We start from the raw sequence: 17,874 nt of genomic DNA on the forward strand, positions 1-17,874 counted from the left end.
GGCCCATCAGCATAAGAAAATTGGGTCGATCTGACTCAAGATGGCCGTCCTATGACGTTTTTAGTGCCCAAAAAATGTCAATTTTGGCCAGAATTCTAGGTCCTGTAGCTTCCTACTGGTTTGCCATTTCTCATTGCAATTGCCGATGGGTATTCTTTGGAGAGGGATGTTTTATACCTGGGACAGGTATTTTTGATCAGCCAATTATGACAAAATTGGCGGCCATCTTGGTGTCATCGGTACTCATTCGTAGGTGGGAAAAAGTTTTTCCACATTAAATTGATACCTAAGCATATTGTGTTACTATATTCAATTGGAAAGTTGTAGCCCATAACATGTTCTATGATTTTGGTGAGTTTCAAGGTCATTGGTTTTAGTATGTGGCCATCAGGGGGCGTTGAATAATACAATAACTTAGTATTGCTATATTATATTTGTACCAAGGCATATTTTGTTACCATGATCAATTGCAAAGTTGTAGTTCATGACATCGTCTATGATTGTGGTGAGTTTTTAAGGACATTAGTTATTCCATATAGTCACCAGGGGAAGTTGAATAGTAGAAAAGCTTAGTTTTTCCTTATTAGATTGGTACCTAGGCATAGTTTGTTACCATGATCCATTGCAAAGTTGTAGATCATGACATCGTCTATGATTGTGGTGAGTTTTTAAGGACATTAGTTATTCCATATAGTCACCAGGGGGCGTTGAATAGTAGAATGGCTTAGTATTTCCTTATTAGATTGGTACCTAGGCATATTTTGTTACTATGATCAATTGCAAAGTTGTATTTCATGACATGTACTACGATTGTGGTGAGTTTTAAGGTCATTGGGTTTTGCATATGGTCACCAGGGGCGTTGAATAGTAGAATAACTTAGTATTTCCATATTAAATTGGTAACGAGGCATATTTTGTTATCACAATTAATTACAAATCATAGCTGCTCACATGTTCTATGATTGTGGTGGGTTTCAAGGTCATTGGTTTTTGTATATGGTCACTAGAGGGCGTTATGTATTGAAATTGTTAGATTGTTGAGCATTTGAAACCACTTCCCAAGTGAGCATGGTGTCCCTGGACCCCTAGTTAGGTTTTGTCTCCCGCGACAATTCATTATTCTGGTTTTGTCGCACGCAACAATTCAATATTATGTTTTTGTCGTCCGCGACAATTCATTATTTTGGTTTTATCGCCGCGACAATTCAATATTTTGGTTTTAACGCCCGCGACAATTCATTATTGTGGTTTTATCGCCCGCGACAATTCATTATTTTGGTTTTATCGCCCGCGACAATTCATTATTTTTGTTTTGTCGCCCGTGACAATTCAATATTTTGGTTTTGTCACCCGCGACTATTCATAATTTTGGTTTTGTCCCCGTGGTTTTGTCGGAACATTAAGTTTTTTGGTCGAACAGTGTGTTAAGGTCGTTTTGGAAATTTACTCGGTCTGGTATATTTTGGATTACTGTGTATGTCATTTGTCAGGACATTAAACAGAAGACGACTTAGGATACTACCTTGCGTGACTCCACTAGTTAGACCGTCTCATTCCAAGAGGAGGCGTTCTGTTGATTTCGGTTACAAGTTTCTGTTCAGAGATAGCTGCTGAGCCATTTTAACGACCTATCATTGATACTGTTTCCTAATAGCCTCTTTAGTAATGGCTGATGTTGAGCCTTATCAAATGCTTTGTTGAAATCCACCGTTGAACAGGATTCTAAGACTGTGCAGAAAACCCGTTATCGCTGCTTTGCAGCTATATTTAAAATATTGTTTCTGTCTACAGGAGAGTCAGAAAGCATGTGCACAGACGCTAGAACAGCTCCACGAGGCACAGCTTGAAAGGGATAAACAAATACAAGCATTGCAAGAAATGACCAAGGTAAACAATAAGATTAAAATTTGTCTCGCTAGAGTGTAATTTTTACGTTAGGCATGAGATACTGGTGAAATGAGACATCCTATTTTCTTCGTCAAACCTAAATATCAAATTCGCCTGTGAAAACTTCATTATATGTTTGCCAAAGCAGCATTCATATTTGATATGTCAAATTCATTCATCAGAGATGAGAATTCCCCGCGGATCCGCGGTTTCCCGCGGATTTCAGTATTGAAAAATATCAATTTTCCAAATAGTCCAAAAATGATGTAAAAGTATGGGGGGGGGGTGATCTCACTCAATTGGTCCGGCGCGATCGGTAATCAGGTGAACCGTAAAAGCGTTCAGTGCCTGTTTTACTTATCATCACGTAAAAGTATCGCATTTCAATGCATATTCATTGCAACACAGTGATTTTGCATGTACTTGTACTACGATGAGTTTGTATGTATTTTATCGATCGGTTGCAGACACGCACGCACAGCAACAGTAGTAATGTATATAGGTCTACTTACTGTTGCTGCGTGTGTGTGGCGAACGCTTTCGGATATTATACACTACTTGGTGATGATTTTTAGTGAGCATTCATCGGCGCATTTTTACTGCAATAATTCAGGGCTCGACCCGTAATGCATGAGATGCTGAATGTCATCAAATGAGGATGTACCACATTGGAACTAGCCATTACCTTCCAAAATATAATAGTCGTTCATGGGTTCGAAATCGCTCTAAGTGCTCGGAAAACGTATTTAATTTCTAAAATTTTCTTGGGGGAGGGCCCCCAAACCCCCCCGAAATAGCTTCGCGCCTTCGGCGCTCGCTGTTGCTGACGGCTAAGCCGTCAGCTGGTTCGCGTATGTCACTCAAGAAAAATAACCCGCGGATTTTACAGGTCAGCGTTCTCATCCCTGATTCATGGATAACCTGTGCAAACTGATACATAATATAAATCCTATTCGTCCATCGCCTGTCAAACTTTCATATTTTACTTGAAATCTAGAAGGCACAGGGACCGTTGTTATGCCAAGATCTCTTGTGCAGTCTCCAAAGAGAAGGCACGGTTAGATAGCTAGATATGAAGCAAATCACGCAAGGCTGCCTTTTCATTTTTTCCCTCCAGAACAGGAATGACACAAAGCAATTACTTCACTTCAACAGACCTCATTAGGGGTGTTGGGTACATCATATTACAGGCCTGAATGAACCCCCTAGAATTCTTAAGTGCCCTTCAAAGGATTTTGTGAAATTTTGATACTTTGATGCTTTTCATTTTCTTTTTTTATGCCCCCCACAACGCGTCGTGGGGGGCATACTGTATTGACTTTGTCGTCCGTCCGTCTGTCGTAGCGTCTGTCTGTCCGCAGTGGTTTCCGTGCCCTAGCAGCTAAACCCTTTGACAGATTTTCTTCAAATTCAACAGTTGTGTTGTACTATATGAGTTTATTAACTGATTAGATTTTGGGTCCAGTACATCCAAGGTCGCAAGAAGCCATTTTGTGAATTTCATTTCTGGGCTCTAACTCATTAATGGTTTAAGATAACTTACTGAAATTCTATGGGTGGGTTGTCCTAGGGACCATGGGTAACTGATTTGATTTTGGGTCCTGTAGGTCCAAGGTCAAGGTTGCAGGAAGACATTTGTGAATTTCATTTCCAGGCTCTAACTCATAAATGGTCTAAGAAAACATTGAAATTCTATGGATGGGTTATCCTAGGGACCGTGGGTAACTGATTGGATTTCAGTTCGTGTTGGTCAAAGGTCAAGGTTACTAGAAGCTTTTATGTATTTTTCATTTCCGGGCTCTATCTCATAGATGGGTTAAGATAATTTGTTGACAATTATTGGATGGGTTATTCTAAAGACTGTGAGTAACTGATTACATTTCGGGTCCTGTAGTCAAAGGTCAAGGTCACCAGGAGCTGTTTTGTATTTTTCATTTCCAGGCTCTTGATTCATAAACGGTATAAGATAACTTTGTGAAATTTAATGGATGGGTTACCCTAGAGACCGTGAGTGATTGATTAGATTTCGAGTCCTATAGGTCAAAGGTCAAGGTCACCGGAAGCCGTTTTGTATTCTTCATTACCTGCCTTCAGAAATAGGTTGACACTCGGGTTTTTTTAAAAACACTCAGGCGTTTCACCTGACGTGGGGGCATCAGTCGTGTTCAGCGACATTCTAGTAAGGAAAATGAAAAGCAATCCATTCTCAAATGATATATTCAAGTATCTGGCCTCTTCATAATTTAGATCAGTCCTTTTTCAATAGGAAAGTGGCCCTTTTCACGATAAAAAGTGCCCTTATTCTTGAAATAAAACTGCCCTCCATAAAAGCTTGGCACGGCCTGTATTATATCACTCTAGATGCAGTAGATTATAGTCAAGTCTTGGATGCAGACGACTTCACACAGATCTGTGTTCTGATAGGAGTGGTAGCTCTGACATAATCTTGGATAACCTGTGCAGGTTGGGTCCTTTAAGGGAAATGGCAATTAAAAGTCTTCCCAGCTGTGTTACATGGGACCCTCACAGCTGTTCATGGGGCTACGATCCAGAGTTAGTTGCATAGGAGCTAGAAAATGGATAGGGTTATTCAATTACTGGTCGGGTCTGTCTCTCATGTCATTTCATTATCATCAGTTCACGATCAGGCCCATTTTGTCTTGGCATCCCCATAGTTAATCATTGACACCAGCTCCAAGGTTTGCCTACCGGAAATGGTTCCTTTTGGTTCTTCCTCTCAACACTTCTCTGGGTGGTGCACACCCATTTTTGCTGTGCTCTGGAAGATTCACAGTTTCCTTTGAAGAACCATTCAGAACCGGCTTCAGCCGCACAAGGTTAACACCTTCAGCTTTCAGTAAAACTCAAAAATAAGTACTGCCAAAATAATTGCCTGCAACAGGCAGCAACTCATCAGTCTGACCTGATCAGAGCTTGATGGCCCTCCTGGGTGGTCTCACGTGTCTACCATTTCAGTTTCTTGAAGCGACTGCGCCTGCCTACATCACCTCTCGACAGGCACTAAAAGATATGTCAGGAGATCCTCATCTCTCTGGTACTCGAAGAGTTGGCGGAGAATGAGTGATAGATCCACTGTGAAGCAAAACATCCTCCAGCTGGTTGTCATGAATATTCATGGGTCTGAAGGAGGCCTAAGTGATTGTAGATATGTCATCCCTCAATTTGCACCTGGACATTCCAAAATGTTGGCTCCCCAAACTCAGGGACGTGATACCTGGGCTCACCTTGAGTGGCATCATTCAGCCCAATGAAAGATGCATATTTGCGGGTTCCAATTCACCCCAAATCTTGTTAGTTCCTCAGGTTAGAATCAGAAAAATGCTAGTACCAGTCTGCTCCATTTGGCTTCATTAGTAGGCCCTGGGTATTCAGCATCTCCTTTTGATATTGAAGAAATTAATTGAGCCTGTTTCGGCTGCATCCTTTTTAAATTTATCGAAAAGACAGTTTTCTTGCTGTTTTTACTTTGTTCTACCTGTACCAATCTGAAATCCATTCACTTTTGGTCCAACGAGTGTATTGTATTTTTACCAGCTAAAGGCCACACTTTAACAGGCTATGCAGTTTTTGGCTAAGAATCAGGTCAGGCTTAGTGGGCTTGGAGTGGAGAATAGAAGTCATTTAGCACTGAATGGAACTTGGTCTTCATGACTGGACCTCGTGCCCTGTGCAGGCTCTATGTTATTATTTGGATCGTTCTAGGACCTACGGGATTTCGCGGCAGCGTTCCCCTCATAAGGTTGTTTTAATGAAGCAGATTTTTCCTATGAAGGGGTATTTTCACCAGGTAAAGTCCATAGCCAACTCCTGTGCTTCCTTTTCAGGTGTTCTAGGGGAGTTGAATATTGATTTATATACAAATTTTCCATTTCCATTGGGGTCATTCATTTATTACGTACGCAGTGGAGGGGGGAGGGGTCGGTGCAATTGCGTACTGTAATGCTCAATGTATATGAAAAAATGGCCAATTTTGCGTACAGAGGGGGAGGGGGGTTGAAAAGTCAAATTTTATGTGTGCGTAATAAATGAATGATCCCTTGAAACATATGCATATTTTGTAACCACTATCAGTTGTAAACATTGTAGGTCATGACACAGTCTATGATTTTGCCAGATTTGAGGTCAATGGTTTCTGTTTGTTAGTCATATGTGGAATATTGAAATAGTTAGATAGTCAAGCATTTCACCTAGTGGACATGGTGCCAATGGAGTCCTAGTTGAATAAAGGCCTACAGTAAATACACTCAGTAAATACTGTCATTTCAGGTTGCTGAAAAACGTAAGAGTCTTCTCGATGAACTCGTTATTAAATACCAGACAGAAACTGACCATCACAGAGAAACAATCAAAACACAGGCACAGAAACATACCCAGGAAATATCTGATCTAAACCATAAACTCAATGTAGAAAAGGTAAATACCAGCAGATAGATACAATAATTTTACCTTTCGGTATGTATTTGAAATGTAGAAGAATTGGAAAGGGGAAATTTGACAACTAATTTTGTTTCAACACTGGTTATTACATACAAGGCTCTGTCAAAGATAAAGTCTATTTATGTTATGGTCAGAGATATTTGTTATTATTCAACCACATCAGCGTTGAGGTTTGCCATGATTTGACCCTTTTAAGGAATTATGACCACCAGACATCAGACACATTAATGGCAGCCAGTTTTTAATCGATACTTGTGTTTGCTGCCGGGAGTTGAATGAATATTCGAGCTGGGCAAATTCGAGTGGAGTAAATTTACATGAATTACTAAATACTAAAGAGTATCGATCGCTGCGGTAGGGGGTCCTGGTATACAATGATAGCTGCATTAACCCACTTTGGGCAGAATCTATTTTCAGCACACAAATGTATGGTTATAGCCGACCACGATGTTTTAGTGGTTCGACTTGCACTTCATTTTCCCACTTTTCTCCGTTATCTGACATAAGATAACTTTGTAACTTGCTCAGGTAGTCGGAAATTTGTTTCGTTTTCCTGAGTTTGTTAAAAGAAAGGATGAATTTATTTCTGAAAGGAGAAATTGAAGGAATTCTGTAAAATAATTATTATTTTCCCGCCTGTTGTCATATCGGGATATAGATCTTAGGTAAAGAGTCTAGATAATTCAAGATCCATAGAAGCAAAAACAGTACAAATCTCATTTTCTAATGAGTAATATATATTTATTAAGCGAACTTTTTCGGGAGTTACATTATCCCCTCTTCAGGCATAGCGCAAGTGATTAAATTTACATATCATACTGGTATTTATATAGAATAAGACGAAGCTAATTACAAACGATTTCAAATTACTGAGTGACAAGATAATTACAATACAAAGATAATTACACACAATCTAAATTACTGAGTGAAGATATTTGACTTGTAGTTGATTATCTAAAAACATTGAGGATGAATCCTGACCCGTGTTCGAATAGTTGTTCATTAAGGGAGGGCTGTTGAGTTTTGATAAAAAGTGCTTCTCTAATTTTGCTATCTAAATCAGAAGATCCTTTATCTAAAATTTTGAAATTCTTTTCGCTAAACGAGACCTGACAGTCACGGCAATTTGACAGATGTTGGCCAATTGCTGAAGTCTTAAGTTTGTGCTCCTTAACTCTAGTTACTAGGTGTCTTTTTGATTTACCTATATAGGTAGTGTTTATATCACATAAACAAGTGTACTTGTAGACAACCATAGCTTTCAAGGATTTAGGAGTCGGACATTTAAGTGAAAAGAAATTCTTAATCTTAGTAGTTACGAACGAGCATTGAAGGTCTATTTCGAAATTCGATATGAACAGTTTTTTTTAATTTTTGAGCATATAGAATAGACGGGAAACCCACATACGGTATGGAAATGAAAAGAGAAACTTTATTCTCATCGACAGTTTTAGGCTGGGTAACGAATTTAGAGTCGAGAAATCTTTTAACACAATGATCAAAAACATGGCTAGGATAACCAATAAGTTTGAATAATTTCTTTAGAAAATCAAATTCTTTCGAAAGAATAATCCAATTGCTGCATTATATTGTATGCACGAAAAAGCATTGTGTTGATGAGACAGTTTTCCATTTGTAAGGACACATTGCATTAAAGTTCATAAGTAATCCAGTATTAGAAGCTTTTCTATAGACGCGTGAGATGAAATTAGTACTACCAGTGTCAGTGCTTGAATGAGAGTATCCAAAAAGGGTAAAATGTTCGGGCCAAGTTCAAAAGTGAATTTCAGATTGGGATGCATAGTATTTAATGCATCAAAAAATGAATTGTAGTTGGATTTAATTCATGATAGCGCCATCGTTTTAGTAACACGTGTAGCTCATCAAAATCAACGAAGCCGTTAACATTTAGATAAAGGATAATCTATTGATAGAAAAAGATTCCTTTGAAAATATTTGAACTAAAATTGAATATGCATATGCCCGGGTCATCGTGACGAAAAAAACGTTTGTATCGATATGCAGATGAATTCTAAACAATACTAATTTGCATTAAAAAACACGGTACTGGTAACATTGTGTAGTATATACCAGAAATCGAACCTGTGGATTGACGCGGCTCATTCGCTACGATCCTGCCTCTGTGCGGTATCGACTTGTTGGCCCTACGTCATGATTGGACAGCAATGTGTTGGTATGGTATGTTGATGAGATGATATAACAGAGTAGCTACAGAATGGCGCGGCTGCGAGGGAGACTGAAACCTCGTACCAGTGTACAAGTTGGGTTCTCACGTAGTGGCCTGGTGTTGAATGGTATAGTTCGTAACTGTCACTGAGTGTCTTTGATTGAAATGTTTCTAATCCGACCACATAGAAAGATTCTTTCTAGTTTAGTTTTTATTAGGCCAGCCATTAGGCTGAGCATATTACTATACAAATGGAGCGAATTCAAATGACATGGTTTCCAGAGTAACGGCTCTTTGACTGTGCAACTGACCATATATTCATACAGATCATTCATGAGAGCATTATCCATTCTCCAACCCCTATTAAACTGAATTTTGAAAGAGGGCCTCGTTAAAATTTATACGAGCTTTTTCGCGAAAATCTGATCGCAAAAATATCTGTTTTAAAAAGCCAATCAGAAAGCAAAGACTCCTCTATGATTGGCTTAGTCGCAGCGATCAGCAGGTGTTCATGTGAACCCGCGGTATCGTCTACCGTTTTACTTCCGGGTTTTATTTTAAGATCTAGAATTGTATTTCAATATTCATTTCTGTGAAATCTGTAGTTGAATTGGCTTTTGGGTAGTCTGAATACCAGTCGTTGTTACCGGTTCCCTACAACGTCTGGCGCTTAAGTATCATATAGAGGTTAACTGATTTTAGTGTCAAATCAAACCTTTGTACTCAAATAAATTAATTAGTTACCTTGTTGACTTTGAAAACGTGTTTTATAATAATATTTTTGATGACTTAAATCGCGAACCGGAGAATTTATTGATTTGATTTGAATTGATTGCCACAATCGGGATTTCCAATACGGACTAAATTTATAAAATGTGAAAATTCAATATGTCTCTCTAAAATTACTCTAAATGTTATTTTTTGTTGATAAAACGCATTAATTTTGATAAATTTTGCCATAAGAATTTGAAACAAGAATGATATCTGCATTGGCATCAATGTCAGTCAAAGTTCAAGTACGAATCCGTAATTTACACTCCCATCATGCAACACGAAAAGCCGCCGTATTTGTTATGTTGCTTCACTTCAACTGATTTTTGAGGTGACTGGTCAAAAGTTTTGAGTTCCTACAATCGTCTAAAGCTACTTAGGATTACAAATTTATGCACACACAATAGTTCCATCTGATTACAGAACAGTCAGTTCGAGGTAAGTTGATGGTGTTTTAAAGGATGAAATAGACGCTCAAAGCCTCGTCCCTCAAGTCCCTCAAAATGAGGGACGAAAATTAACATTATACAGGGCCGTCGGAACAGGGGCGGCTTTGGCCGCCCCACTTTTTTGCTTAACAAAATTTTTTTCAAAAGCACGCTGTACCGCGTAGCAGTTCGTCGTTCTCTGTACTAGGTGGTTGGCTCACGACTTCTCATGCTTCTGTGAATGAGACCTGTGAAATGGCCCCAAAACGCATCTCCGGTGATTGAATTTTCAAAATTTTTCTAGGGGAGAGCCCCAGACCACCCTTCAGAAATAAGCCTCGCCACTGAAAAATTCCTTCCGATGGCTCTGTTATATGAGCACTTTCGCCCTAGATGTTGTTTGGGGAACAACGGCTAGGTACTAAATTAGTTTTTGGGGGGATTATTTTTATTTGCACTACAGAAAATATCATTGACAACTGTGCAAAGTCCGGGAAAAATAGCTTTTTCTCATATCGGATGGTTGATATGCTAATGAGCCATGTGCTCAAACTGCAAATTCAATCAAATTTTATTCTGCAAAAAAGTATCAAATCCAATTCAATTTTACTGTATTGAACAAGGTAAAACAGCATATCCAATTCAATTTTGTTTTATTGAGCAAATTCCAGAAAATTCAATTTTATTCCGCATTCAAATCAATAAGACCAAGGGCAAAGATCTGAGGTATTTGTTCCTGCCAGCTCCAGTCGCTGTCTGTGCTACTTATGAACACACGATTGAATTGTGTAAATTATAAGCCTGGGATTGACTAGTCTATGAGCTGGGAGTGTATTTGGACAAATTTAACCCACAGAATGCATCACAGAGATGAGAATTCCCCGCGGATCCGCGGTTTCCCGCGGATTTCAGTATTGAAAAATATCAATTTTCCAAATAGTCCAAAAATGATGTAAAAGTATGGGGGGGGGGTGATGATCTCACTCAATTGGTCCGGCGCGATCGGTAATCAGGTGAACCGTAAAAGCGTTCAGTGCCTGTTTTACTTATCGTCATGTAAAAGTATCGCATTTCAATGCATATTCATTGCAACACAGTGATTTTGTATGTACATTTGTACTACGATGAGTTTGTATGTATTTTATCGATCGGTTGCAGACACGCACGCACAGCAACAGTAGTAACGTATATAGGTCTACTTACTGTTGCTGCGTGTGTGTGGCGAACGCTTTCGGATATTATACACTACTTGGTGATGATTTTTAGTGAGCATTCATCGGCGCATTTTTACTGCAATAATTCAGGGCTCGACCCGTAATGCATGAGATGCTGAATGTCATCAAATGAGGATGTACCACATTGGAACTAGCCATTACCTTCCAAAATATAATAGTCGTTCATGGGTTCGAGATCGCTCTAAGTGCTCGGAAAACGTATTTAATTTCTAAAATTTTCTTGGGGGAGGGCGCCCAAACCCCCCCCAAAATAGCTTCGCGCCTTCGGCGCTCGCTAGTGCTGACGGCTAAGCCGTCAGCTGTTCGCGTATGTCACTCAAGAAAAATAACCCGCGGATTTTACAGGTCGGCGTTCTCATCCCTGGCATCATTTGCCATTTTATGATAAGCTGACAGGCTGGCCATAGTGCCCCTTGGGGTTCTAGTATAGCCTAAGTATAATGAGGCATGGTCACCCTGGACCTCTAGTGTAATCAAATGAAGAGCCTTTGAAAGTCATAGTTTTGTCAGTTTGTTTACCCTATTTATGAATATTCTTCAGACTGAGTTCAGGTATGGTTTAACTAGTATCTTTTCAAAAGATGTTTCCAACGAGTGCTTCTGTGAATATGCGTACAAAGACTTTGGCTTTGGCTATTGATGCCCATCATGAACAACTTATTTTTTTGAAACAATGTGTTGATCTGAATCAATGTTCCCTGTGGTAATCTGACAAAAAGATCAAAGGAAAGCCAGGGAATTTTAGTCAAGATCATTAAGATCAGTTCAATTTTCAAATTCAGAATTTGCATAGACCCTAATCATATTATTGTTAATTTGATATAGGAAAAGACGAAAGAGCTTGAGAAGACCAAACTGAAAGTTGAAGAATTGAAATCATCAGTTGCATCGCTGGAAGAAGCTAAAGGATGGCTTGAACGAAGCTTGAAAGAAACCGAGGTCACTTATATCATAGTTTCTTCTTGTTTTTTTATTATCCTCATATTATTTTTTCAACACTTATTGATGGCTGATTAACAGCACATCTAAATGTCCATTCCATTATAGGACCTACTCACTGCAGCAAATAAAAAAGCAGAGGATGATATCCTGAAACTGAAACAGTTACAAGTTGAAGCTATCAGTCAACTTGAAAAAAAACAGTCAAACAGTTTGCAGGTATTGTATAACCTTATGGATAGTAGGGAGCTTAAGCATTAGCCAATGGCAAAAGTGAATGTATTCTTGATTATATGATGGGTGCAAAATAAGGGGAACTGTAACAAAACTAAAATTTCCCGTTCATATCCAAACTTGTTGTTCAGTATAATGCTAGTTGAAATTTCTATTTTTTCATGAGCAACTCCTACACAAAAATCTTAATATGGCTATCCAGTCCTGACATGACTACGACAACTATCTTTCAGTAGTTTCTACTCTTTTTAAGAGCTCAACTACTCGAAAATATGAAAGTGCTCACAAAATCAGAATTATGAGCTCACTTGGGACTTTAATCCCAGCGGGCTATTGCGTTCACTTTTTGTCTGTTGTCCGTCCATTCGTCTGTCCGTTCGTCCGTAGACGGAGTCCAGTTATTATGGGTAGTTTAGAGGATGCTTCAATGTAATGACTTGATATTTGGGTTGCACATGTATCTACCCTAGCCACATCTTCAGCCCAAAAACCCTGTCAGAATCAAGATGGCCGACTGGCAGCCATTGTTGTTCGCCAAAATCAGCACTTTTTACACATTTTTCAACTTTTTGAGTGAATTTTTTAGGGAAATTTTGAAGACGCTTTAATCAATTACCTTGATCTTTCGTTTATATTTGATACCCCGAAGGACCCATCAGCTTGGCAAGAAAAATTGGGTTGATCGGACTCAAGATGGCCGTCCGGTGACCTTTTTAGTGCCCAAAAATGTTAATTTTTGCCGAAATTCTTGGTCCCGTAGTTTCCTACTGGTTTGCCATTTCTCATTGTAATATGTGATGGGTATTCTTTGGAAAGGGATGTTTTATACCCAAGACAGGTATTCTTGATCAGCCAATTATGACGCAATTGGCGGCCATCTTGGTGTCATCAGTACTCATTTGGAGGTGGGAAAAAGTTTTTTCACATTATGTTGATACCTAAGCATATTGTGTTACTACAATCGATTGGAAAGTTGTAGCTCATGACGTGTTCTATGATTTTGGTCATTGTATATGGCCACCAGGGGGCGTTGGATAATACAATAACTTTTATTTCTATATTACATTTGTACCTGTGCATATTTTGTAACCACAATCAATTGCAAAGTTGTTGCTCATGACATTAAATGGCCGATGTATACACGATGCGGAAGTCTGATATAAAAGTCAGACCCTGACATGGGGATGCAGGTGGAATGACGAAGCTATCTACAATCTGTGTAGGGCCGGCGTGAATTTCATCACTGGCTACAAGTGGTCAATATAAAAATGTCTAAACATATTATTTCAATATTCAAATGTTTTAGAAAATATGTTCAATATTAGGGGTATGCAGGTTTCATGAGATAAGCAATTTATAATAGCATAGCTGTTATATACGGCTCCGCGTCCTCTGATGGCAAGTGTATTAGGTGACAATTCAATTCAATTCTTTATTGATCCTTATTACATATAAAATTCTGTGATAAAATTCCCAAATTCAATAAAGTTACAAATTTTAAAATAAGAAAATACAACATACAAGACAGACGGGTAATTCATACAGAATAACATAAACAAGTTATATTAAATGACAATGTCTACGTCAATCCAGACTCAAGACTCAATTTTTAGGATATCGAGTGACAGCCAAACCCGGGCCCGGGGTCCAGGCCGGTTGGCTAGGCCACACAATATGCTCGAAGTCATAATGAAGCAGACATCAGAAGAGCTCTTTCTTAAACCATGGAGGCAATAAAGTTGCAGACCATTATTGACAATTTTCAATTTAAAATCAAACCACTACTACAGTCGAAGTATCATCTACCCAATCGCCAAATCTCATTTGCAAATCCACATTAGCTTATCCCAGAAATTCTACATTTTTTTCACAGGCGTCAAATAATTAATTAGAATTAATTTTCTTGTTCCACATTATATTGATACCTAAGCATATTTTGTTACCACAATCAATTGGAAAGTTGTAGCTCATAATGTGTTTTAGAATTTTGATAAGTTTCAAGGTCATTGGTTTTTGTATATGGCCACCAGGGGTGTTGAATATACAATAACGTATATATACGTATTATATTATATTTATACCTATGCATATTTTGCTACCACAATCAATTGCAAAGTTGTAGCTCATGACATTGTCTATGATTGAAGTGAGTTTTAAGGACATTAGTTATTCTATATGGTCACCAGGGGGCGTTGAATAGTAGAATAACTTAGTATCTTCTCATTAGATTGGTACCTAGGCATATTTTGTTACCATGATCAATTGCAAAGTTGTAGTTCATGGCATGTACTATAATTGTGGTGAGTCATTGGGTTTTGCATATGGTCACCTGGGGGTGTTGAATAGTAGAGTAACTAAGTATTTCCATATTACATTGGTAACAAGGCATGTTTTGTTATCACAATCTATTACAAAATCGTAGCTACTGACATGTTCTATGATTGTGGTGGGTTTCAAGGTCATTGGTATTTGTATATGGTCACCAGGGGGCATTATATATTGAAATTGTTAGATTGTTGAGCATTTAAAACCACTTCCCAAGTGGGCATGGTGTCCCTGGACCCCTAGTTTTCTGAAGAACTATTTTGAAGGGTTAATTTCCTTAGCTTTGCGTTTGAATTTGGGTTGACCTATATTGTGTCCATACCTACAGCTGACTGGTATGTCTTAAAAACCTCTTCCCTCTGCAGTAGGTAGACAGTTGAATATTTTGCATTGGGAGGGGAACATTTAGAATTAGTAGCTGTTGACATGCACTGACAATCACTAATCTAATTTTTTCACACTGGTTACTTACTGACTCAGTATAGTTAACAGATTAGCACTCAGGAATTTCACTATGCAGTGTCTAATTACTCCTCTGAAAATTCATGGGAAAATCCAAATTTATCACGATACAGAATAGCTCATTCCCAGTTTATTTTACTTTTACAAGTTTGTGTTGTTTTGTAGTAAATAGTCAAGTGTTTCATATGATATCAGATCTAATGAGGTGGGCCACCAAAATCATGTCCTTTTTGCCGCCCGAAATTCATCCATTTCAAGCTCATTAATTACTGCATTTTTCCCCCAGAAGGTGTTGAATATTGAAATTGTCAAATTCTCGAGCATTTCACCAACTTGGCATCATGTCCCTGGACTCCTAGTTTCCTTAATAGGTTTTAGAACATGAAATTGAGTCATTGAAGGCAGAATTAGACGTTAAAGATCAGACTATTGCTCAACTGGAACAGGTGAGGATGGTTTGTATGACATGTGTTTATGATAGTCACTCAATCATGTCTTTTTAAGGCTAGCTGATGTCGGGCTGTGACGGGATGTGTACCGACACTACTGAGATTATCAGCAACTGGCAGTGCATGCCGCCAGTTGTCTTCATATCCGCCTGACCTAAGATGGTTTGGGTTGCAACCCGATGCATACCTATTCATTGATAGCCATATCCTGAGAGTTGCCCACGTTTTACGTACGCCGCCATTTGTTTCTTCACGCAAGGATTCTAGCTACTCAAAGACATATGCACAGAACTATCCCTGCTGGCAGTGCCACAACTTACTTAGATACTAGAATCCTGATGCACCTGAAATATCAATGAATCAGTATTATAGTACATATAAGAAATTTTCATGAAATTATCATGAAATTATGGAAATGAGCTTATGGATTCCTAAATAGGTTCAGTTGCTTTAGTATCAACCTTCACTTTAAGTAACGCATTGTAGCCCAAAATAGCTAGTCTTATGTCTACCATTAGTCTTATACGTTTTACACTAAAGGTTTGAAAATCTACTTTACCAAGCCAATTACTGGATATTAATCATTTTTTGTGACTTATTTCAGGAAATAAAAGACAAAGTTGAAGAAAGGAAAATACATGAAAAGAAAGGAGCAACCCTGGTATAGTTTTTTGTGTCCATATTAGTCAGCTAACATAAACAGAATTACCCATCAAATAAATAACAGGGACGAATCCTATTTTAAGATGAAAAAAAAAACAACTATTATTTGTCAACCATTTTAGAAATATAGGCAGCTGTTATATAGGAATGAATGATTCACTTTTCACCTAAAACTTCTCCCACAATCTGAACGGATGTGAAGTAAGAAATAAAGGCGTTTGACAGCAGCTCAATAGAAAAATTATTCATGTCATTGGTCGCGAATGATCCATGAAAAGTGAAACATGAAAATGAGCTCCTATATAACAGCTGCTTTATTTACTCTTGTAATGTTCCGGAAGTTCAACATTTTGGTCTTCGGTTCAACTACTAAAGTAGTCATTGAAACATTTTATTTTTGTAGCTGAAGGACCTGAAGAGGCAGCTGCACAGTGAGAGAAAACGTGCTGAAAAATTACAGGAAAGATTACAAGAAGTGTTAGCCGATCCAAATAAACGCCAGTGTAAGTTCTATATGATGTGGGCATTATTATTACATATCAGTAATATTTCCTTATGTAAACTAGTTATATTGGTCATATTGTAAGCCCACTTGGGGCATAGACCCTGTGGTTGTTATCTACCTTAGACTCATCTGCAGCCAAAAAATTGGCCGGATCAGAATCAAGATGGCTAACTGGTAGCCATTAATGTTTACCAAAATCAACCTTTTTGTATATTTTTGATGTTTTCAAGGGAAATATGCTTCGAATACACAGTTGAATAAGCTTTGTTATTATTTCGATGTTTGATATGTATAGAGTCTATGTATATGCCCTAGGGTCTGTCATCACAAGACAAGTTGGGTCGATTGGACACAAAGTGTGGCCTTTCTTTTTGGTCTGTTTTCGGAAGCCTGTAGCATCTTTATGGTTTGGTATATCTGATTGAAATCTAAGATGTACTTTGGGAAGTGCTCTTTAAAGTATCATACAGGTCTTTCGATCAATTAATTGGTATGCAATTGACGGTCATCTGTTTTTTAGGAAAAATTAACGGGTATTAGGGGCCTATAGTAATAAGTAACAGTAAATAAACTTAAAGTTTTGACATAGTCGATATTTGTGAGTACTGTCATAGGACATCTCACATGAAATTGGAATTACCATTTTTTGCTCTCCCCTGTTAAATACTTAATTATACACAATTTGTACACAAGTCTTATTGGCTCACTTTTTAAGTTTTCAATGGAAGGGAAATTTTGAAGACCCTTTGATCTACCGTATTTTCCAGCCAATAAGCCGATTTTCTAGCTTCAGATTTCTACCCCAATATATATCATGATTTGCTTATTAGATAAGTGTGTTATTTTGTCATTAGGAGGGGATAGGGATTGGAATTCATATGTATGGTTTCATCTGTCAGCTCTCTCTTAGTTGCTTGGAAGTGCTGAGAGAATATGTGCAAAATTTCTATAAATTTTCTCAATTCTTCTAATCGATGCTTGACCTTGTCTCTTGATAATAGCATCACTGGGAAAGCCTTTCAGCATCCAAGTTCAATGTTAGATCCTGAAGGGCTTTCCCAGTAGCGTCATTATCAAGAAAAGAACATAGTATAAAAAATTCTGCCATGTACCAGTGAGTCGTGGGGAAAACCCGTGTATATCATCAAAGTTGAACATGTATAGGTACTACATAGTGCACCAAGATTTCATCTTTTTACCTATTGCAAATCTCAGAACTATTCGATTCTTGTGCTCAAAACTTAGCCGTACTCAGTTAATCCTACTGGACCTATGGTCCTTTATTTTTCTTCATATTCAATTGCAAATATGAAACCTCTTGCCACCATTG

At 38.2% G+C, this 17,874-nt stretch overlaps 1 protein-coding gene across 6 annotated transcripts in view; it reads left to right on the forward strand.

Annotated features, from left to right (window-relative positions):
- Positions 1 to 17,874, forward strand: part of LOC141902937 (GRIP1-associated protein 1-like) — a 92,690-nt gene that overhangs the window by 41,033 nt on the left and 33,783 nt on the right. For all 6 annotated transcript variants that reach the window (XM_074790910.1, XM_074790912.1, XM_074790911.1 and 3 more), the window contains 7 exons: positions 1,792 to 1,887; positions 6,175 to 6,321; positions 11,793 to 11,906; positions 12,015 to 12,125; positions 15,299 to 15,373; positions 15,981 to 16,037; positions 16,443 to 16,542. In XM_074790910.1, coding sequence (XP_074647011.1) covers positions 1,792 to 1,887; positions 6,175 to 6,321; positions 11,793 to 11,906; positions 12,015 to 12,125; positions 15,299 to 15,373; positions 15,981 to 16,037; positions 16,443 to 16,542 — 700 coding nt within the window. The remainder of the gene's footprint in view (positions 1 to 1,791; positions 1,888 to 6,174; positions 6,322 to 11,792; positions 11,907 to 12,014; positions 12,126 to 15,298; positions 15,374 to 15,980; positions 16,038 to 16,442; positions 16,543 to 17,874) is intronic.

The sequence above is a fragment of the Tubulanus polymorphus genome, chromosome 3, assembly GCF_964204645.1.
Source record: "Tubulanus polymorphus chromosome 3, tnTubPoly1.2, whole genome shotgun sequence".
Classification (NCBI taxonomy): Eukaryota; Metazoa; Nemertea; class Palaeonemertea; order Tubulaniformes; family Tubulanidae; genus Tubulanus; species Tubulanus polymorphus.